The sequence below is a fragment of the Nothobranchius furzeri genome, chromosome 6 (genome assembly GCF_043380555.1).
Source record: "Nothobranchius furzeri strain GRZ-AD chromosome 6, NfurGRZ-RIMD1, whole genome shotgun sequence".
NCBI lineage: Eukaryota > Metazoa > Chordata > Actinopteri > Cyprinodontiformes > Nothobranchiidae > Nothobranchius > Nothobranchius furzeri.
Window position 1 is genome coordinate 65,245,562 of NC_091746.1, and position 21,984 is coordinate 65,267,545.

A 21,984-nucleotide genomic window follows, 5' to 3' on the forward strand; every position below is an offset into this window, starting at 1 on the left:
CAGCTTATAGAACATCAGAAACAGGCAAACTAACTTTTACTCATTAACTTTGAAGTATTACTATTATAAGACATATAGTGTATTGATTAGTTTATAGTTTGTAAACAGTAACACGAGTAATTGTTCAGTACACGAACAAAGTTTCTTTGAAAGGATATTCCACCCATAAATGAACTGTAGTCTTTTGTTGTATTCCCCAGAGTTAGATCAGTAGGGGAAAATCTTTTGTAACCAGCTCAGTCATCCATTTCTGGCAGTGTTAGCTTTAGCTTAGCATACACAATGTAAGTGAATATTAACAGCTAGCATTTACTGTGAAAAAAGTCATATTACTCGATAATAATCCTAATTTTTCTTGGAGACCTCAATAATCATAATGACTTCAACTGACAATAATAAAGAACACAAAGGGATTACAGGAGTCTATTTATAGTTGTGCTGTCGGCTAGCGCAGAAAGGCATAAGATAATGACACTGCAGCCCAAAACTCATTGTTCTCATAATTCACAGGGTGAAATGTTGTTAATGTTATAAGAGTAAACTTTAAGACAGCAAACTGGGAGCTTTATGGTCACTGCAACATGTTACTGTGCCTTTTAACATCGACTTACAGCGATGCTGTGTTGTGATGTAGCACGAGGTCTAAACAGGCTCCTATTATTCCTTTGTGTTATTATTTTAATTTGCTGTTAATATTTATTACACTAAATGCTAGCCATTAACATTCACTTACATTGTTTATGGTAAGCTAAAGAAAACAAAATACTACCAGAACAGGGGAGCAATTGGGCTGTTTACAAAATGTTTTTCCTCACTGATTTAACAGAAAAAATTTCAATGGATCAGCAATTGAAAGAGTAGAATACATTGCTTTTCACAATACAAAAACATTTGTTTACAATGTAACAGTGCAACATTTGCTGTTAGAAATCTGCATTGAAAAATATTACAATAACAAATTAATAAATGAATTAATAAACTAAGTAATAACAGTGCAATGGATAGTGCAATCTATGAGCATATGCTGCATCAGGAAACATACAAAACCTGCAAAACTGTAGTTTTCAAGAACAGAATGAAATAATGCTTGTTTTTTTTACTGATTCTGATGGGTGAAGAACCTGGCCAGAATGTTGTCCCCTCGTCTGATGCCCCAGTGGTCCTAAAAAGGACAAAGAATGTACAGGTGAAACTTGAAAACTTAGAATTTGGTGTAAACTCTTCAATTCAAAGGGGAAACTAATATATGAGACAGACTTATTCCAAATATTTCAGCCTTTATTTGTTATATTAGTGATGATTCAATTCAATTCAATTCAAAAATACTTTATTAATCCCAGAGGGAAATTGATTAATCCCAGAGGGAAATTGATTGAACAAATTGATAATGATTTACAGCTGATTATAGTTAGTACACATGCACAAATACAGACTGTATATGTCTCGTATTTACATTGTTTTAATGTATATCCAAAAAATGTATTCTGATGGTACATTGTTTTAATTTCTTTTTTATCCTTCTGACGGCATGGCGGCGCGCCAAGACAAAATACACATAGCGGAAACCCTGATGCATCACTCAATTCAGCGTCTGTGCAGAAACTCACTGAGGAATTTTTATCCGCTGCAAATAACGCAAATAAAAACAAAATATTTTAGCAGAAAAAATTGACCAAAACGATACGCTAGTGGACCGAACTGAAACGGTTCTAAGTAATGCAAAAGTAGTGTAATGCCTTACATTTTAAAATCTGTGATATTGTAATGTAATGAATTACTTTAAAATGAGGGTAACAATAATAAATAATGCATTACAGTTTTGAAGTAACTTGCCCAACACTGTTTATGTATATCAACCATACCCTAAAAATACGTATCTCACCTATTCCATGTTCTTCCACTCAAACTCTGTTAGCTGGCGAAGGAAGGACAGCACTCTGGGGTTCATGGTGGCTGATTTTCTTTTGACCAACTGTCCGGTCTTGCGACTAACTCCAGTCCGTGCTGTGCATTTGCTCCCATCTTCAGGATTGATTCTCAAGAAGAATCTGCATAAAGATGAGAAAGAAAAACAACAACAAAAATATTAAGTGCAATTTTAGTTAAGATAAATGCAGTCTGGAAGAGTGATTTAACAAAATCGGGGTATGATTCCACTATTTCTGTTAATTTGCTAAAGGATTACAATATATTACATCCCTGCGAACTCAGAAGATGTAAAAAATCTGAGAACTAAAATCAGACCAGCATAGATGTTCCCAGCATATGTTGTTTTGGTGCTGGTTTAGCTGGTGAACCAGCATTATATGCTAGTCTAGCATGCTGGTCCAGGATGGGATGCTGGTCTATCATTCCATGACAAGCATACCATGCAACATATACTGGTAACCAGCAATGCTGGTTTATGCTGTTTTTTTCAGCATGGTCAGTGGTGATTTTGCTTGATTTGACAAACATTAAGTTGCAACCTTGAAACAACAGCTATACGTGCTGTGAGCAGCGTTCTGCAGCATCCTGACAGTTTTTGGGCATGCTGTCTCCATGACTGTGATCCAAATGATGATGTAACAAGCTACAACAAAGATAGTTTATGAACAAGATTAATCCACCTCCTTTCTCTGAAAATTTATTCTTAGAAAGAGCGACTTAGACCTGACTGAAGACACCCCCCCCCCCCCCCCCCCAACACACACACACACACACTCAATATGCATGTATGATATATTACTGGCTTTTGTGATTTCTCAGTGCCTTTAAAATAAAAAATAAAAAGATTCCTACCGTTGAATGAACTCCAGTGTTGCACATGCAGGCTCCTGGTATTCCACATTGAAAGCATAGAAGCTTGCCATCAACACAGAAAGTGCATCTGCAAAACCCAGGTCCTCATCTAAAATGTAGGCCACCTTTCCCTCGATGCTCACCATCCACTTGGTTGCCTCAAGGTATGTGGTTCCTATGAGACAAAACATATACACTTCAAAATCGAACATACCAATCTTTGCAACAACAGTGTTTCGCTAAATGCAAAATAAGATGACTGACCTGCAGAATTTATTGTTGTTTTTATATGTTAAAATGATGTAAAGTATGTGAGATTTAGATATATATAGCCTATATTTGTGCACTTCCACTAACCATAATCATAGTTTGAAAAGAATTTAAATATCATGAAACATTACAATTTTTTTAACACTGCCAGCTCCTTCCTGTCTGGCTGGACTTTAACACTAGCAGTGCACAAAGTTGTGATTTAACAGTTATTGAAAGGTTGAATATGGAACATCTAGTGTTTACAAGTGGTATCGCAACAATAGAACAAATTTTCTAGCTGATTCTGGGCTAAGAATCAGCTGCTTGACTTGTCGAGTTCACCATTTAACATAGCCTCGCTGTGCCGAACGAACACTTTAAAAAAATATTTTACAGCAACGGAGCCCTCTAGCAGCTGGTAGATGTGTCGTGCCCATCAAAATAAAATTTTGGTTATTATTTTTTTAAATATAACTTCCAAAGGAAAGAAACTGTACATTCATTCTGCACACCTCTAAACACCCCGTGGTATCTATATATATATATAAATTTTTTTTAAATATAACTTTTTATTAAAATGTTACATATTCTACCTTTACATTCAGAGTTCAAAAACTGATTCAGCTTAAGAATATCTGGGCATCAACTGCTGTTATTAGTGACATTTTAGCATGAAAATAAAGTGGAACATGTCTGGATATCGGCCATGAAAATTGGTCCAAAAAAATTGGCAGTACAAATTGGCCATCGGTTGACCGTGTCTCCTACATGTTGGCATTGGTATTGGCAATAGAAAAACCAATATTGTTCGACCTCTAATTTTTATATCTTCCCTTACCAAGCATTAGCAGTCTCGGTGATGGAGGTAATGCCCTCTCCCTCTCGATGGATGCCTTTGTTGAAGTTGTCTAACATGTTAAACATAAAACATGATAATTACACACAGCAAACATGCGTCACATTGTTCCTTTGACTATTTGCCAACTTACATCAACCAAAATGAAGATGGACTCCTCCTTTTCGCCAAAGCATTTCATCAGAAGTAGCATCGCTGCTATACCATGACAGCTTCGCTGCATTGTTGTGTTTCTGTCCAAATCCTGAAGAATGTGCTGAGTATCTTTATTGTGACTGTGGCTCCGGAAAAAATGCACGATTTTCTTCCCCTTGGTCTGAAGAGCCTCTCCAAGGCGATCACTAATGTCAATCCCTGTGAGGATTTTGAAGTGGTTGCAGAGTCCTCTTTTTGTAAAGAGAAATGGCCATTGCTCTTCAATCTCACAGACACTTGGAGGAGGGCAAGTATTAATCATGTGGCGTTGATAAATGTAAGTCAAATCCATTGAAAAGTCTATATCTGGTGAGTCAGCAGCTCTAGGGCCAACAGACTGAAATGTGGCAGCCATTTGTTTTCTTCTCTCCTCCAAAGAATCTGCCGTCTCTCCATCCGGGAGACATCTTGGTTGCCAGTTCACGCAGCCATAGCTGTCCAGTTTGCATCGAGACGTTTTGATTGTAGCGTCAGCATTGCTGGACTGTGTTGTCCTTGGTCTTCGTATTCTGTCACTCGTATTGTTCCGGTTGACATGTTCAACTCTTGTCTTCAGCTGGTTAATGAGAGAATAGTACCCTATTCCAATCTGTTCACCTTCTTCATTCATGTCTGCAAAAGTCAAAGGATATTTGGCAACAATAGTTTTTGCTATTTCAGTGCAGGCAGCTCTGTTGGGGTTTGAACAATGCTGCTGCATAGTGGACACTACAGTCCGCACCATTGCTCTCCTGTCTGCTGGGCTGGCTCTTTGGCCTCTTAACATGGTCTGGGACAGTGAAGCAGGCATCTTTTCCCATGGAATTTGGAACTGGCTGATCCAAGAATTTTGTGTTTTTAAAAGAGTGGATCCAGGATTATATGATTGTGTCTGAAGAGGTGTGAAACATGACTGTCCATTTTCTCTCTGTATATCCAAAGATGAGGTAGGAATCACGTTTCCACTTGGCACAGAGCTGACTTCAGTGTCCACTTTGTCTTTCAGTTCTTTGAAGATAATAAACATAATAAAAGTTTTTTTTTGCACATCTAAATTATTTACAGTATTAACACTTTACATACAACCTTACATAACTTAAATACTGGCACTGTGTTTATGGCATTGTTACAGGGAGGATTTCACAAACAATTTCAGAGTGCTCATTCAACTTATAAAACTTTTATCATTGTAGAGTAACCAAGGACAGTAGTTTAAAATGATAGAGACTACTAATCTTAGAATAAATGAATATGTTGTGTTAAGATTTGGTGAACATGTTTTTTTTTACCTCTTTGTTTGAAGGCCTGAAGTAATTTACGGCACTGGATTGGTGTCAAATATTCCTGAAAGTCAGCCTTCTCAAGAAAGGCAAGATCCTCTTTCTTTGTGACTCCAACCACAGAAGAGAGGTGTTCAGTAATGGCCAGTAGTCTTTCATGGTCCAATTCAGGCAGCACTCGCTGAATTTCATCAATGCACTCGACCTCCATATCTAGGGAAAAGAACACACTGAGTGATGCAAGGAAACAACAGGGAGGTTCATGATATGATAAACTGGCATTGGATAAAAGTCTTGTAGCCTATCTGCATTAACGTATGCATATTTATGGTCTGGGTTATATAAATGATAAACTCCAAGATCTATTAATAGCACTGAGTGATGTACCAAAACAACAAAGTGGACCTGTTTATCATCAGTCAGTATCAAGGATATTTTTCCAAAGACTAGAGTGTCACCTGTGTGATCAAGAGGAACAACAAGACCTTTGGTATATTTGGTTCCTTTATAAAACACAGCTGAAACTTCAGAGGTTTTTCCTTTATCAATATCAGCTTCCTTTAAAATCATCTGTATGTCTTTGTTGTATGAGTGTTCATCAATGCCGTTTGCCTCACCGGCAATCTGAATGAGAGGTGGGAATAACTGCCCACAACCTAAATAAGACTGTAGGAGCTGATGTCTCTCTGCTAGTGTTTTACTTAAGTGTAAAAAGTTGTGCATTTTTCTGGCACACTCTTTGAAGTAGGAGTGTTTACTCTCAAACCTCAGTGTCCACAACCGTATCAAGGGTCCAAACTTGAGAATGAGACTTGGATAATGCAACACATAATGATGCTTTGGTTTGAGAGACTGATCAGGAAACATGGTGCTACGTAAGTAGATATATTCTTCTAGCAAAACTTTTAGATATGCAATCTCGTTCTGATGAACTTTTGGAGCACAGATAAACTCAACTATTCTCCTTAGTTTTAGACACAATTGCCAAACCTCACTTCCAAGGGGATTTTTTATCGACTTACCCACATAAACTGGTAACAGCCGTAAGAAACACCAGTTCTGTGCTGCTGAACCACTAAGCCTTTTAGCATTTTCCTTAATCTCACATGGTTTGTTGTGCGAGTCACTGCCAAAAAGTTTTGTCTGTGCGATTGCCTGATTTATCTGGTCATAAGTGAAATGTTTTTCAAATTTTATCAGATGCTTAATATAAAGAGCTAAATCATCTGCCACTATTCCCTCAAAAAGGTCATGCCCAAGACATGGAGGAAGACCCAAGCAGACATGAAATGTTGCTAGCGAGTTGAAACTGGAATCAAATTTGATTCCATTAACTATTTGTTTGTCATAATTCAGTTGTCGAACACTATCATTGTAGTTTGCAGGTGTTCTTTGTGGGCCAAACAGAAGTGGTGATTTTACAAATGTTTCTCTGTCAATCATGCAGTACCTACAAAAGTGTGTGCTACTGCTAAAATTTTCAGTGAATCCACCAATAGAGTGGGAACCAAGATTATCACCACATATGGCAATCAATGATGCCTTGACGTTGGCTCCATCTTCCACCTGAAAACCTGAAAGCTCCAAGTCTTTTAGGTCTGTTATGAGGTGGGAAAATATTTTTTCTTGTCCAAAAGCCTTAAAATCCTGTTCTCTGCAAAGTAAGACGAGCTGTGCAGGGTCAACGGTGGATCGATTATGTGGTAGTATTTCTCCTAGTGTCATGTACATGGCCATGATTTTGTGTTTTTTTTTGCCAGAACCTAAGGGATTAGTCACTTCAAATGCATCCATGTACAGAATGACTGAAACAGATGGTGACAATCCTTGTAAAATGCTATTTTGTTTGAAGTTTTGGCCATCACTTACATCATTTAAAACCATTTCATCATGTACCAATTGGTTAGATTGAGCAAACTGCTCCTTTACTGTTGATTGCCTAAACAAGGCAGCAAGTGTCTCTTTTACTGGTACATACTGGCAAAAACGTTCTTTTCCACCAGAATCTGTTCCCAAGTATAACTGGGTTGGAGCAACATAGTCAAACTTTTCTTTGAAAAATGTTTTCCTAGTTCTGTCTGATCTCAAGATACCATCATTGTAAATTGTCAATAGATCCTCTTGTTCAAGTTCTTTAACAATATTCTGTATTTCAGTTTCATTTAAGTTATTCTGTTCCAGCTTCTCCTCCACTTTTTTAATTACGTGGCTCATTCCGGTGGAGTGGATTTGTTGAAATTCCTGAACTATGCACTGTACTGTTGTTGCTGGTAAAAGAAGTTTGGCTTGTAGTTTTAAGTAAAATAGTGCTAAGTTCTTTAGAAATGTGTCAGGGTTAGACTCTGAGTTGTTTTCATGACTTTCAAGAGGAGACAAAATATCATCATGATGGACCTGGGTGTGTTCATCGTAAGTTTGTACATCTGCATTCTTTGGTTCTTCTGGCTTTGGAACAAATTGTTGCCTGTGTTTTCTTGAGATGTGTGTGGCAAAAGATGACCTCACTCTGAAATATTTTGAGCAACCCTCAAATGGACAAGTGATTTTTTTGCCATTACGTATGTGTACTCTTAAATGAATGCACAGCAAGGAAATATTATCTGCTGCAAAATCACATCCTTGAACACTACATTCATGAATGCCACCTGGCTGATAATTCTGGATTTTTTGTGACTCTGTAGGTGTATGATTCCTGTGTGTGTGTGACTTTAATGCAGAAAATGTTCTAAAAATGGCAGAACATGTTTCTATGCCACATGAAAACCGGTGGTTAGCCAGATTTCTGTGACTTTTTGCATGAACAAAAAAGCTTTTGTAACTTTCACTGCCATGGCTACAAACTTTACACCTAAACATAGTTGAAGTCCTCAAACAATTACTAAAAATATAGATAAGACTTCAGTTATGTGAAGGAAAAAAAAAACTCCGGTTAGTGTGGCGTTGTGCCCAAGCTCATCCGAGTTATTTCTTTATTTTTTTCGAATTGTTTCTACGCTACACAGAGTCAAACGTTAAGACCCCAAATTGTTTTAGACAATGTCAGCTTTTACTTTCGTGTGAAGAAAAAACTAAGAAAAAAAGCGATGAGAAAAATCCGCAAAGTCCCGTTCTCTTTGAAATAAAGCTCTGAAATAATAAAAGCTAACACACTGACCCGCAGCAAAACTCCACTAAAAAGATAGCACATTGAAATGCTTAAATGAAAAGTTTACCTTGGATAGTCGGTACTTGGTGGAACTTGGTCTTTTCGCTGGAGAAATTATAAGCGCTGCCGGTAGTCTTCCCCGTGTATGTCCCACACTTGCTCGTGTGCCGGTGAACTGTGGTTACAATGACTGCTCTTTTCGAAAAAGTGGCGGTTCTCCGTCTTGAAGGATTTAACAAACTAAATCATTAAATGCAAAAATGACCGTTAATAACAGCTACTTACTGTAATTTTATAATAACTGTAATTTTACAGTACTAAATTGTAAATCTGGTAACTCGGCTGATGCAATCGTTCCTTGTCAGGTGACGTAAATAACTTTACAGCTTCGTACTGATAAATTACAGTAAAAATATTGAAGTAACTTTCAGTTTATAGTACCTTACTGTATTTTCATAAACTACAGTAGCAAACTGTAAACTAATTACCACGTGACTTCAAACTCCCATGGTGCAATGCAAATTACAGTTACTAACTGTAGAAATTGTTTTACAGTTTAGTACTGTAAGATATGTGGTAAATTACTGTAGAAATTACAGCCGCGTCTAACAGTGTTTAATGCAAACTTTAATTTTGGTCATTTTGAAGCTTATTTCTGTTAAGAACTTCCTACTTTCATCTATTTTTATACTTGTTAGCTTCCTATAAGGCTGCGCGGTTTAGAGTTTACAGCCTTCAGGAAATGACGGTTCAGGTTCAAAACTAACATTTTTCATATCAGTTGATATTGATATGTATCACAACACAAAACAAATCACCATTTTTGTTCGTCTTCATTGTTCTCTGGTACTTCTAAGTGACATTTGAAGGTATCAGAAAGTTATTTTCATTTTAAAGACACGTTTTCAAAAGCAGAACATGCAAAATGCTAAAATCTTCAAGTATTTTGAGAGAACAGAACGAAAATAGAAATATTCAAAAATAAACAAAAACAGGTATGGATATATAAATTCTCAAAATCTCTGCTCATTTTAAATTGTTCCTTTTAAAGGATAATCAATAAAAAATAAAAACAAAGGTTTATATCCTAAGTGCAAATTTAAGCAGCTTTCAAAGAAAAAAATCTAAACAATAAAGATTATCCGTGCTCACATAGAAAATATACTTTCAGTACTTTATACCCTCTGTGTGACAGGCTGGACACGTTCACAACATCTTCTTTTTTCCCCATTTGGGGAACTAATTTTCCTACCAGTCACCTGAAGAAAGAGACTACAGCTGCACAGACATTAGCCGTTCGCACATCAGGCTGCTACTGTGCCACATGATCGGTCCAGCGAGGAGCAACACTTGATTGGCTTGCCGTCTATTCCTTAAATCGAAGGTTTACATCAACCTGTTGTCATATGTCTATCAAGCAAAACTTATTTTGAGTTATATACCGCCATTGTTTTATCGCTCAGCTTTATGTACAAACATTAATATCAGCAGCAGTAAAGGGCATCCAGGGGTTCGACTGGCAGCAGTTTTTCCACTAACAGCATAAAGCAAAACTGGTGTTATCAATGTTTACGTAACAATGCTAGCCTAAACGGCACCAACTCACTTTAGTCCTGATTGCACTCAAACTAGCCGTTAGCTCATCAATCCATTACCACATTAGAAATAACAAAATATTCCTCTAAGGACTTCTTGGAAATCTCTCAAACCAGAAGAAAATGACAACTTACGCTCTAGTTATTCAACACAAATAAAAGTGACGTGGACCATCTGCTTCCAAAAACAAGCCAACAGAAACTTCGGTCCGTTTTAATGGGTATTTTAACCAATTTTTAGACAGTCATCAGGTTCTCTTTCCTCTCATCACTGACTAATTTTAGGTTAACAAAGAAAATAGCTTTAAAAGCTCAGGCGTGATGACAGAATTACACTTTAAATAATGGAAAATGTATGCTAGCTAGCCCCCAAGCCTCGCTCCGGAATATTCTCTACACATTCAGGTCACAGCCTCGCATTCCCCCCGCTGTGCTGAAAACCAAGCTGATAATAAAATCAAGACTGTTCCAATGCATACTTTTCTTGATAATTATGAACAAAAAATAATAATAATTTTTCTCAAATCGAGAAGAAAAAACGTGAATCAGTCGATCTAGGAAGCAGAGGAAAGTATTTACTTATTTACTGTTTTCATGTCAAATTTAAAATCAAATCAGCTCTGAGCTCGTAACTTTCAAGCTACAAATAGTTGAGTCAAAGCGTTCCTGAGGCCCGTCGCTGTGGAATCGTGTTTTGTTTTAACGCGTCTCATAAAGCAGAATGTCAAACATATATCCACAAATTATAGAAGTCATTTAAACCTATTTGGAGTGATTCATGACTACGAAACGGAGCATTAAGCAGCTTATCACGTCCTTACATCGAAGCTGGCAGGAACACCAGAGACAGAATAAGCTGCATGGCTCAGACACAAAGTGAGGTCACTGGAGGGGTGGGGAAAAAAAATAAAACACAAAAACTTGTGACCCCAAGTTGTGATGAGCACGGCAGGACTGTTTCAAATCCAGTGTGTGTGTGTGTGTGTGTGTGTGTGTGTGTGTGTGTGTGTGTGTGTGTGGACGCAGTGGGAAACCGCCGGAGAAAGGGGACACATTTCTATACGGAAGCCCTGAAAGGAATTCTGCGGTGCCTCTTTTGTGCGCGGCACATTTGTTTACATCGGTGAAATGCTTATGCGTTGCTCTGGCAACGGTCCAGATCATCAGTCCTTTTCATCATCAGGCCTCCAGTTTTCAACAGGTCTGGCCTCAGTCACATAAACACGGTGAGAAGACGCACCGCTGTGACGGTGGGATGACAAAAGGAAACTCGGTCACGGGGACGGAACACTCAAGGAAAAGTGGGAAGGACATGAAGTGATACGGCAAGTGGAGCGTGAAAATAGAAAAGAAAGAAAAAGAACTAAAAGAGAGAAGCAACTTCTGTGAAAAACACCTGGAGCCTTTTCAGTCTTCCTGCGAAAAAGGTGAAATAATCCTCACTGCTGTGCGGATTATAAAACCTGTCACAGCAAGCGGCCGAGGACAGGAGGTCTTTATGTAACACAGGGGAATTTAATACGCAATTCGCCAGTCAGAGGTGTGGGAATAAAAAGGGAGGCAGGAAGGAGGACAAGCAGCGATTCATCAAAGGGTGTGAGAGGAAGGTAACAGGAAGTTCATAACACAAGGACGACTCCTACAGTAACACCGTAGGGCTGGCCACAGTCCACCAGAATTATATCTCCGTACATTTTAGTTGAAATTCCGAAAAATTTGTATCCCGACATTATTCTTCCCATAAAGTTTTTATTTAAAAAATCAGTTAAGAGTCAAAGCTATATGTTTGTTTATAATACTTTTATAATTCCTGAAAAATAATCTACATTCCATAGGTGGAAACTAGGGGTGGTCTCTAGGATGTCATTCACCAGGATTCCAGTCAACTTTCCAAAATACATGAGGTAAACAAATCCACGAGGCAGAGGATCACGCTCACGTGGGTCACGCAGCGTAAGGAAAACATGGTGTTCCAGTCTATAGGGCCTTACATGGACAAGCACCATCATGCATTGGTGATCTTCTCAGCCCCCACACCCCCAGCAGGTCCCTAAGGTCCAGTGACCAAAGCCTACTGGTTGTGCGGCACCAGGCTAAAGGTCAAAGGTGACAGATCATTTGCTGCTGTGGCCTCCAGACTCTGGAACTCTCTCCCCCCCGAGCCTGAGATCAGTGGACTCAGTGGTCTCCTTTAAAAGCAGCTGAAAACTCACTTGTTCAGGCTGGTTCTGGTGTGATGTTCATTACCCTCTCCTTGTTCTGCTCTCCCCACCTTTTCCACCTTCCTCAGGATCCACTGATTTCTCTATTTCCTATTCACTCTCTCTCTTTCTTTACATTTTTTAATCACAATTGTCTATTTTTGCTCATTTTAAATATATTTTTAATCATTTAATAAATTATTTCTTATATTTTACATTTTGGTGTTGGTGGTTTGGTGTTTTGGCCACTACAGGCCCCCGTAGATGTAGACCTGGTTGTGTGGGGGTGTTTGACCCGTCTCTCCACACAACCAGGAAAAACAAAATAGTTAATAATGGTGAAATGACTGGCTGAAACACCTAACATCCTCCAAGCCGAGGGCAACCTTTAGGGCAGAACATCAACCCACATGGCAGGCGACAAACGACCGCGATCAGCGAAAATTGTTTTTGCTTTGATAAGCTGACACACGGCAGCAGCAAAAGCCAGCGGCGCGCTCTATTCCTGGGCGAATATAAAGTCTTCTGTTGTTTGGATTGGCCGTCAGATTGGCGGGAACTTTGGGTGATTAAAGCAGTTTAGTTAAATACACGAATGTCTTGTATTCAGGTTTGCTAATGCACTAGATAAACTTACTTGATGTATTAATTCTGGCAACAATAAGTGTCTTTTCCCAGGGATGTACTGAGAAGCGTTCTGTCCGCTCATTGATCAGTTAATGAAACCTCCGCTGATTGGTGTCACCTCTAATTTCCTCAAACTCAACGGCAATAAAACTGAACTTCTTCTAGTTGGCACTAACTCCACCCTCTCAACATCTGACAGCTTTTCTTTAACAATTGACAGCGCCATAGTCTCCCCCTCCCCTCACGTCAAGAGTCTAGGTGTCATTCTTGACAGCTCACTTTCTTTTCAAGCTCACATTAATAACATAATTCGGTCAGCATACTTCCATCTACGTTCCATAAACCGTCTCCGTCCCTCACTGACCCATCACACTGCCGCCATTCTCGTCCACAGCCTCGTCACCTCCCGTATCGACTATTGCAATCCACTTCTTTATGGTCTCCCCAACAAACTCCTTCATAAACTGCAAATGGTCCAGAATTCAGCAGCCCGTATTATCACCAGAACCCCTTCCTTTCACCACATCACCCCGGTTCTCCAGCAGCTTCACTGGCTCCCAGTTAAATTCAGGTCCATCTTCAAAATTCTCCTCCATACCTTCAAAGCAATCCACAACCTCTCTCCTCCATATATCTCAGACCTTATAAGTATTCACACCCCGTCCCGTTCACTCAGATCATCTTCTTCCATCCATCTTGCGGTTCCTTCTGCCCGTCTCGCTACCATGGGGAGCAGAGCTTTCAGCCGCTCTGCTCCCCGTCTCTGGAACTCACTTCCCCCCGACATCAGGAACATCGACAGTTGTACCCTTTTCCAATCAAAACTCAAAACACATATGTTTAAATCTGCCTACAACCTCTGATTTTATTGAACTGTTTCTCTCTTTGTTTTTTCTTGTTTGGGTTTTATTATTGTTTTATTGTATTTTATCACGTGTTTTCTGTAAAGTGACCTTGGGTGTCCTGAAAGGCGCTTTTAAATAAAATGTATTATTATTATTATTATTGATTGGTCCTTGTCTGAGTGCCAGCAATGAAAATTTGAACTTTTCTCAACTTTATGGGATTGCGTCGCTGGCTCGCCTATGCACGAAACTTGCACGAGCACAACATTTCACATGCCCGTTTTTTGCGTGATGCTAAGCATGAGGGAGAATCGCGATTATCACCTTGTCGCACATGACTCACCGAAAATGAATGGAGGAGAGGCGATGTTGCCTCCCGTGTCGAGTCCATAACTCTAGAGATTCATTCTCTAGAGGTTGGATTTTTATATAAACATTACTGAGTCGTCTTGTGTCTTGTTTCAACAATAAACCCAATTTTAAATTAAAGCTGCAAGCAGCGTCGTTCGGCCCTCGCAGCGAAGCTGCTCGTCCTCCGTCCGCGCCCCCTCCTCTCCATCCCAGATGCTCTCCAAACCCAGCTCCGCGCTTCTATGTCCTGGCCGGCAGCCAGGGGCACCAGGGCAAGTCTGGCGGAACAGAAAGTCAACCACCCCGACACCAGAAACCGTGAATGGCCTCCTCGTCCACACCTCACCCTGACTCAGCATCCCCTCTGAGCCCACCATTACACGTCTCACCACTAGGAGATACTCTATCTTTACCACACTGGTGATGTGATGTTCAGTCTCGGGCAAATCGGAGGCTGTTTGTGGAAGTTACAGTCAAACGTAAGGTCACATCGTCACGCCAGAAATCGCCATGGCATCAAAGCCCCTCCCTTTCTGAAAAGCTATCAGATCTGAATGGTCATTACAACATTATGAAGACAGTGCATGACCTTAGTGTCATGTTGACTAAATTAGAGGGGACAAATATGGGCATTTCACCATAAAACAGTAGACTTCCTGTAGTCAGGGGGCGGGGCTTAGGTGATGTCAGCTGTCCACATTGTCACTGTCTTCAGATGTGGTCAGTGATCACACAGACAAAGTTTGAAATTGATCTGATCATGCACATGGGAGTTATTAAGTCAAGTAATGTAATGGCGACTGGTAAAAGTTTGAGGCTTAGACACGCCCACACCTTTATACTTATTTAAAATCCGACGGTTGAATTTTTTCCTCTATGTGTTAAGAGTATATAGCAGGAGTTTGAAGGTGATCGGTGGAAAGGACGACGAGACATCATTCTCCTAATAACGTGTGCGAAAACCACTAAATCGAGTACTTGGACCAAAATGGCCGACCTCCTGTGCGACATTGTACTTGGCTCCAAGAGACTTTTTTGTAGGTCCTGAGACACTATATTAGTGTGCCAAATTTCGTGATCCTCAGTCAAAGCATGGCTTGGGGCTGATAGTTTTAATGGTCCTAGGGGGCGCTATTTCAGAAAATAGGCCACGCCCACAAACTTCAGCTGTCCAATTCTATTAGGGGTCAGAGTAAGATCACTCATCAGAAATTGTGTGGTGATGTCACAATGATTGAAGAAATGAGAGACAAACGTATTTCCATGGCGTGATGGTGAATTTCGCCATGCTCCCAAAGACCCGCCTTTATTCGAAACCTGCCAGTACTATAAACCAAGTGACCTCAACTTGTCCGCTGCTATTTGCCAGTGATTGCTGGTGATTGGTTAAAAGGAGTCCAATAGGGAGCTGTGAAAAAGTGTGGCGTGGCGACAGGTCAAAGTTTGAGGCTTAGCCACGCCCACACCTTTATACTTATTTAAAATCTGACGGTTGAATTTTTTCCTCTATGTCTTAAGAGTATATAGCAGAAGTTTGAAGGTGATCGGTGGAAAGGGCGAGGAGATATCATTCTCCTAATAACGTGTGCGAAAACCACTAAATTGAGTACTTGGACCAAAATGGCCGACCTCCTGTGCGACATTGCGCTTGGCTCCCAGAGACTTTTTTGTAGGTCCTGATACACTACATTAGTGTGCCAAATTTTATGAACCTCAGTCAAAGCATGGCTTGGGGCTGTCAGTTTTAATGGTCCTAGAGGGCGCTATTTCAGAAAATAGACCATGCTTACCAGAATTTCACATCAGATCTTTTGGGGGGCCAGACTAGGATCACTCACAAGAAGTTTCGTGGCGATATCTCTAGAAATGACGAAATGGGAGGCAAACGTAAGGCCTAAGCGGTACGCCTGACTTCGCCGCACCGCCACAGCCCCGCCTTCTGGAGAAAACTCCCATAAGGTGACGCCAAGCAACCCCAACTAGTCTTCAGTTACCCGCTACAAATTTGGGGTGATTATTGGAAAGGGCGAATTTTGGAAAATTTCCCAGTAAAACTTGACCTTTTAAGTCCTGAGGGGGCGGGGCTTATGTGACATCATCAATCGACCATACATTTGTCTTCGGAGGGCGACGACGATTGTCCATAGAACACTTCTTTAACCGTAATTCTTTCATTTATGAATCTATAGCAATTTGAATTTTTTTGGCGAGTGCTCGAACTTTGAGGCCTGGTCCCGCCCCTTCAGTATTTACGAAAAGTCAATTTTATTGTCTCATTTTAATCGTCCATCGCTTCTGTTCGATCGCACACTATTTTTGAGACGATCGTGCGAAAAATGACCAAACTGTTCAACCAAATATAGACCCTAGAAATGGCCAAAACGGGGTCAAAATGGCCACTTTAGTCCAAAATGGCCGACTTCCTGTTTGATATTGACCATGGGTGCAAGAGGCTTTTCTGTGCGTATTGTTGAGTTCTACAAGTGTACCAAATTTCATCACTCTACTATGAAAAAAGGTCAAAGCGGAGGGGTATTTTTAATTTTCCAGGTGGCGCTGTTGAAACATTTTTTTACCAACTTTCACGTTGCCAGTGAAATACGTAAATTTCACGCACTTTCTATATTGGGCCAGAATTTGGTGACTTTTTGGATATGCTAAGACCCCCTAAAGGCCATCCAAAGACGCGGAAGAAAAAAAAAGAAAGAAAGAAAGAAAGAAAGAAAAAAAATTAAAGCTGCAAGCAGCGTCGTTCGGCCCTCGCAGCGAAGCTGCTCGCCCTCCTTCAGCACCCCCTCCGCTCCATCCCCGACGCTCTCCAAACCCGGCTCCGCGCTTCTCCATCCTGGCCGGCAGCCGAGGGCATCAGGGCATGCCTGTCGGAACAGAAAGTCAGCCACCCCAACACCGGAAACCGTGAAAGGCCTCCTCGTCCACACCTCACCCTGACTCAGCATCCCTTCTGAGCCCACCATTACATGTCTCACCCCTAGGAGATACTCTATCTTTACCACACTGGTGATGTGATGTTCAGTCTCGGGCAAATCGGAGGCTGTTTGTGGAAGTTACAGTCAAACGTAAGGTCACAGCGTCACGCCAGAAATCGCCATGGCATCAAAGCCCCTCACTTTCTGAAAAGCTATCAGATCTGAATGGTCATTACAACATCATGAAGACAGTGCATGACCTTAGTGTCATCTTGACTAAATTAGAGGGGACAAATATGGGCAGTTCACCATAAAACAATAGACTTCCTTTAGTCAGGGGGCGGGGCTTAGGTGATGTCAGCTGTCCACATTGTCACTGTCTTCAGATGTGGTCAGTGATCACACAGACAAAGTATGAAATTGATCTGATCATGCACATGGGAGTTATTAAGTCAAATAAAGTAATGGCGACTGGTCAAAGTTTGAGGCTTAGCCACGCCCATACCTTTATACTTATTTAAAATCCGACGGTTGAATTTTTTCCTCTATGTCTTAAGAGTATATAGCAGGAGTTTGAAGGTGATCGGTGGAAAGGGCGAGGAGATATCATTCTCCTTATAACGTGTGCGAAAACCACTTAATTGAGTAATTGCACCAAAATGGCCGACCTCCTGTGCGACATTGCGCTTGGCTCCAAGAGACTTTTTTGTAGGTCCTGAGACACTACATTAGTGTGCCAAATTTTGTGATCCTCAGTCAAAGCATGGCTTGGGGCTGACTGTTTTAATGGTCCTAGGGGGCACTGTTTTGGAAAATAGGCCACGCCCACAAACTTCAGCTGTCCAATTATATTAGGGGTCAGAGTAGGATCACTCATCAGAAATTGTGTGGCAATGTCACAATGATTGAAGAAATGAGAGACAAACGTATTTCCATGGCGTGATGGCGAATTTCGCCATGCTCCCAAAGCCCCGCCTTTATTCGAAACCTGCCAGTACTATAGACCTAGTGACCTCAACTTGTCTGCTGCTATTTGCCACTGTTTGGTGGTGATTGGATAAAAGGAGTCCAATAGGGAACTGTGAAAAAAAGAGTGGCGTGGCGACAAGTCAGAGTTTGAGGCTTAGCCACGCCCACACCTTTATACTTATTTAAATTCCGACGGTTGAATTTTTTCATCTATGTCTTAAGAGTATATAGCAGAAGTGTGAAGGCGATTGGTGAAAAGGGCGACGGAGCATCACTCTCCAAACAACGTGTGCGAAAACCACTAAATCACGCACTTGGACCAAAATGGCCGACTTCCTGTGCGACTTTGCACTTGGCTCCAAGAGACTTTTTTGTAGGTCCTGAGACACCACATTAGTGTACCACATTTCGTAATCCTCAGTCAAAGCATGGCTTGGGGCTGTCAGTTTTAATGGTCCTAGGGGGCGCTATTTCAACAAATAGACCACGCCCACCGGAATGTCACATCAGATTTTTTGGGGGGCCGGACTAGCATCACTCACAAGAAGTTTCGTGGCGATATCTCTAGAAATGACGAAATGGGAGGCAAACGTAAGGCCTAAGTGGTACGCCTGAGTTCGCCGCGCCGCCACAGCCCCGCCTTCTGCAGAAAACTCCCATAAAGTGACGCCAAGCAACCCCAACTTGTCTTCAGTTACCTGATACAAATTTGGGATGATTATTTGAAAGGGCAAATTTTGGAAAATTTCCCAGTAAAACTTGACCTTTTAAGTCCTGAAGGGGCGGGGCTTATGTGACATCATCAATTGACCATTCATTTGTCTTCGGGGGGCGATGATGATTGTCCATAGAAAGTTACTTTAACTGTAATTCTTTCATTTATGAAATTATAGCAATTTGAATTTTTTTGGCGAGTGCTCGAACTTTGAGGCCTGGTCCCGCCCCTTCAGTATTTACGAAAAGTCAATTTTATTGTCTCATTTTAATCGTCCGTCGCTTCTGTTCGATCGCACACTATTTTTGAGACGATCGTGCGAAAAATGACCAAACTGTTCAACCAAATATAGACCCAAGAAATGGCCGAAACAGGGTCAAAATGGCCACTTTAGTCCAAAATGGCCGACTTCCTGTTTGATATTGACCATGGATGCAAGAGGCTTTTCTGTGCGTATTGTTGAGTTCTACAAGTGTACCAAATTTCATAACTGTACGATAAACTAAGCTTTATGGAGAGGGGTATTTTTCACTTTCTAGGGGGCGCTGTTCAGCCATTCTTTTATGAACTTTCACATTGCCAGTGAAATACGTAAATTTCACGCACTTTCAATATTGGGCCAGAATTTGGTGACTTTTTGGATATGCTAAGACCCCCTAAAGGCCAGTCAAAGACGCGGAAGAAAAAAGAAAGAAAGAAAGCGTAATTAAAGCTGCAAGCAGCGTCGTTCGGCCCTCGCAGCGAAGATGCTCACCCTCCTTCCGCACCCCCTCCGCTCCATCCCCGATGCTCTCCAAACCCAACTCCCCGCCGCTCCGTCCTGGCCGGCAGCACGGGGCACCAGGGCACGTCCACGGACTGAAACGTCCACCACCCTGACACCAAGAAAAGCTAACAGTCACCTCATCCACACCTCACCCTGAATCAGCATCCCCTCCGAGCCTACCATTATATTACATGTCTCACCACTAGGGCATACTTTATCTTTAGCACACTGTTGGTGTGATGACACAGACCAACTTTAGTGCTTTTTTGCCCATATTTATTAAAGTTTTCGAAAGTTAAAGTTATCTAGGGGGCGCTGTGATCAATTACAGAAAAATCCCATTGAGGTCAGCTTTGGTTGACAAGGACAGTTTTCTGTTATTTTGGCATCAAACGGACGTTGTGTGTGTTATCTAAAGCCAGTGAGCTGAAAGGGGCGGAGCTACAGGGATTTGAATCAACAACCACATCAATGTGTTTGGTGCAGTCACGTGATGTCACAAGCCAAGTATAATGCCATTCTGACTTTGACTTTAGAAGTTAATAAAGTTTGAACCCATCTAGGGGGCGTTGTGACCATTTACAAGTAAATGCCATAGAGGTCATCTTTGGTCATCAAAGATGGTTTTCTGTTAATTTGGAATCAATCAAACGTTGCATGGGTCATCTAGAGACAAAAAGCTGTAAGTGGGTGGAGTTAAAGTGAATTGAACAAGTGATCACATACATGTGTTGATTGCAGATGTGTGATGACTCCCACAATGTTTGATGTAGTTTGGAACTTTTTTGCAGAAGTTACAAAGGTTTTTTGTATCTAGGGGGCGCTGTCCCAAATTTAAGAATTATTCCATGAAGAAGTTTGTAGGTTGATGACAGTCATTTGTGTGCAGTTTGGTGTGAATTGCATCATGCATGTGTTATTAAGGGCCTAATATCTGTCAGGGGGCGGAGCTAAAGCAATATCAACAACTTACCACAGGACTGTGGTGGGTGCCATTGTGTGAGTACACATAGCAAGTTTGGTGCAGTTACGACCTCGTCTGTAGGAGTTATTACAGTTTTAATGGTGTGTAGGGGGCGCTGTGGTGACATTACACAACTTTCACCAACGGTGTGTGCCTCGTTGAATAAAGGGCATGATTGTTGATTGCCATGTTCAGTCTCGGGCAGATCGGAGGTTGTTAGTGGAAGTTACAGTCAAACGTAAGGTCACGGCGTCACGCCAGAATTCGCCGTGGCATCAAAGCCCTTCCCTTTCTGAAAAGCTATCAGATCTGAATGGTCATTACAACATCATGAAGACAGTGCATGACCTTAGTGTCATGTTGACTAAAGTAGAGGGGACAAATATGGGCATTTCACCATTAAAAAATAGACTTCCTGTAGTCAGGGGGCGGGGCATAGGTGATGTCAGCTGTCCACATTGTCATTGTCTTGAGATGTGGTCAATGATCACACAGACGGAGTTTGATATAGATCTGATCATGCACATGGGAGTTGTTAAGTCAAGTAATGTAATGGCGAAAGGTCAAAGTTTGAGGCTTAGCCACGCCCACACCTTTATACTTGTATAAAATCCGACGGTTGAATTTTTTCCTCTATGTCTTAAGATTATATAGCAGGAGTTTGAAGGTGATAGGTGGAAAGGACGACGAGACATCATTCTCCTAATAACGTGTGTGAAAACCACTAAATCGAGTAATTGGACCAAAATGGCCGACTTCCTGTGCGACTTTGCACTTGGCTCAAAGAGACTTTTTTGTAGGTCCTGAGACCCCACATTAGTGTACCAAATTTCGTACTCCTCAGTCAAAGCATGGCTTGGGGCTGACAGTTTTAATGGACCTAGGGGGCGCTATTTCAGAAAATAGGCCACGCCCATTTGATGTTCACATGAGATCTTTTGGGGGGCCGGACTAGGATCACTCACAAGACGTTTCGTGACTGTATCTATAGAAATGACGACATGGGAGGCACATGTATGGTCACGGCGGTACGCCTGACTTCGCCGCGTCGCCACAGCCCCGCCTTCTGCAGAAAACACCCATAAAGTGACGTCAAGCAACGCCAACTTCTCTTCAGTTACCTGCTACAAATTCGGGCTGATTATTCGACAGGGCGAATTTTGGAAAATTTCCCAGTAAAACTTGACGTTTTAAGTCCTGAGGGGGCGGGGCTTGTGTGACATCATCCAGCGACCATTCATTTGTCTTCGGGGGGCGATGACGATTATCCATAGAAAGTTACTTTAACTGTAATTCTTTCATTTGTGAAATTATAGCAATTTGAATTTTTTTGGCGAGTGCTCGAACTTTGAGGCCTGGCCCCGCCCCTTCAGTATTTACGAAAAGTCAATTTTATTTTCTCATTTGAAGCGTCCATCGCTTCTGTTCGATGGCACACTATTTTTGAGACTATGGTACGAAAAATGACGAAACTGTTCAACCAAATATAGACCCTAGAAATGGCCAAAACGGCTAAAAATCGCCATTTCAACCCAA

At 41.1% G+C, this 21,984-nt stretch overlaps 2 protein-coding genes across 4 annotated transcripts in view; both read right to left on the bottom strand.

The window, feature by feature from the left end:
- The window catches only part of erbin (erbb2 interacting protein), a 104,522-nt gene that overhangs the window by 35,849 nt on the left and 46,689 nt on the right, over nucleotides 1-21,984 (bottom strand). The window lies entirely within an intron of this gene.
- LOC139070446 (uncharacterized) lies at nucleotides 996-9,719 on the bottom strand. The gene is made up of 8 exons (XM_070552699.1): nucleotides 9,670-9,719; nucleotides 8,556-8,710; nucleotides 5,353-5,556; nucleotides 4,023-5,071; nucleotides 3,872-3,941; nucleotides 2,782-2,956; nucleotides 1,883-2,048; nucleotides 996-1,162 (listed from the first exon to the last, which is right to left on the bottom strand). Exons 1-7 carry the CDS (start codon nucleotides 9,717-9,719, stop codon nucleotides 1,883-1,885), a joined length of 1,869 nt encoding a protein of 622 aa, XP_070408800.1. The 3' UTR covers nucleotides 996-1,162.

Coding starts and splice junctions, on each gene's coding strand:
- LOC139070446 (XM_070552699.1), bottom strand. CDS start 9,719: ATGGGGAAAAAAGAAGATGTTGTGAACGTGTCCAGCCTGTCACACAGA. Junction 5,072..5,352: donor TCAGGCCTTCAAACAAAGAG/GTAAAAAAAAAC, acceptor TTATCTTCAAAG/AACTGAAAGACAAAGTGGAC. Junction 2,957..3,871: donor ACCGAGACTGCTAATGCTTG/GTAAGGGAAGAT, acceptor TTTGTCTCATAG/GAACCACATACCTTGAGGCA.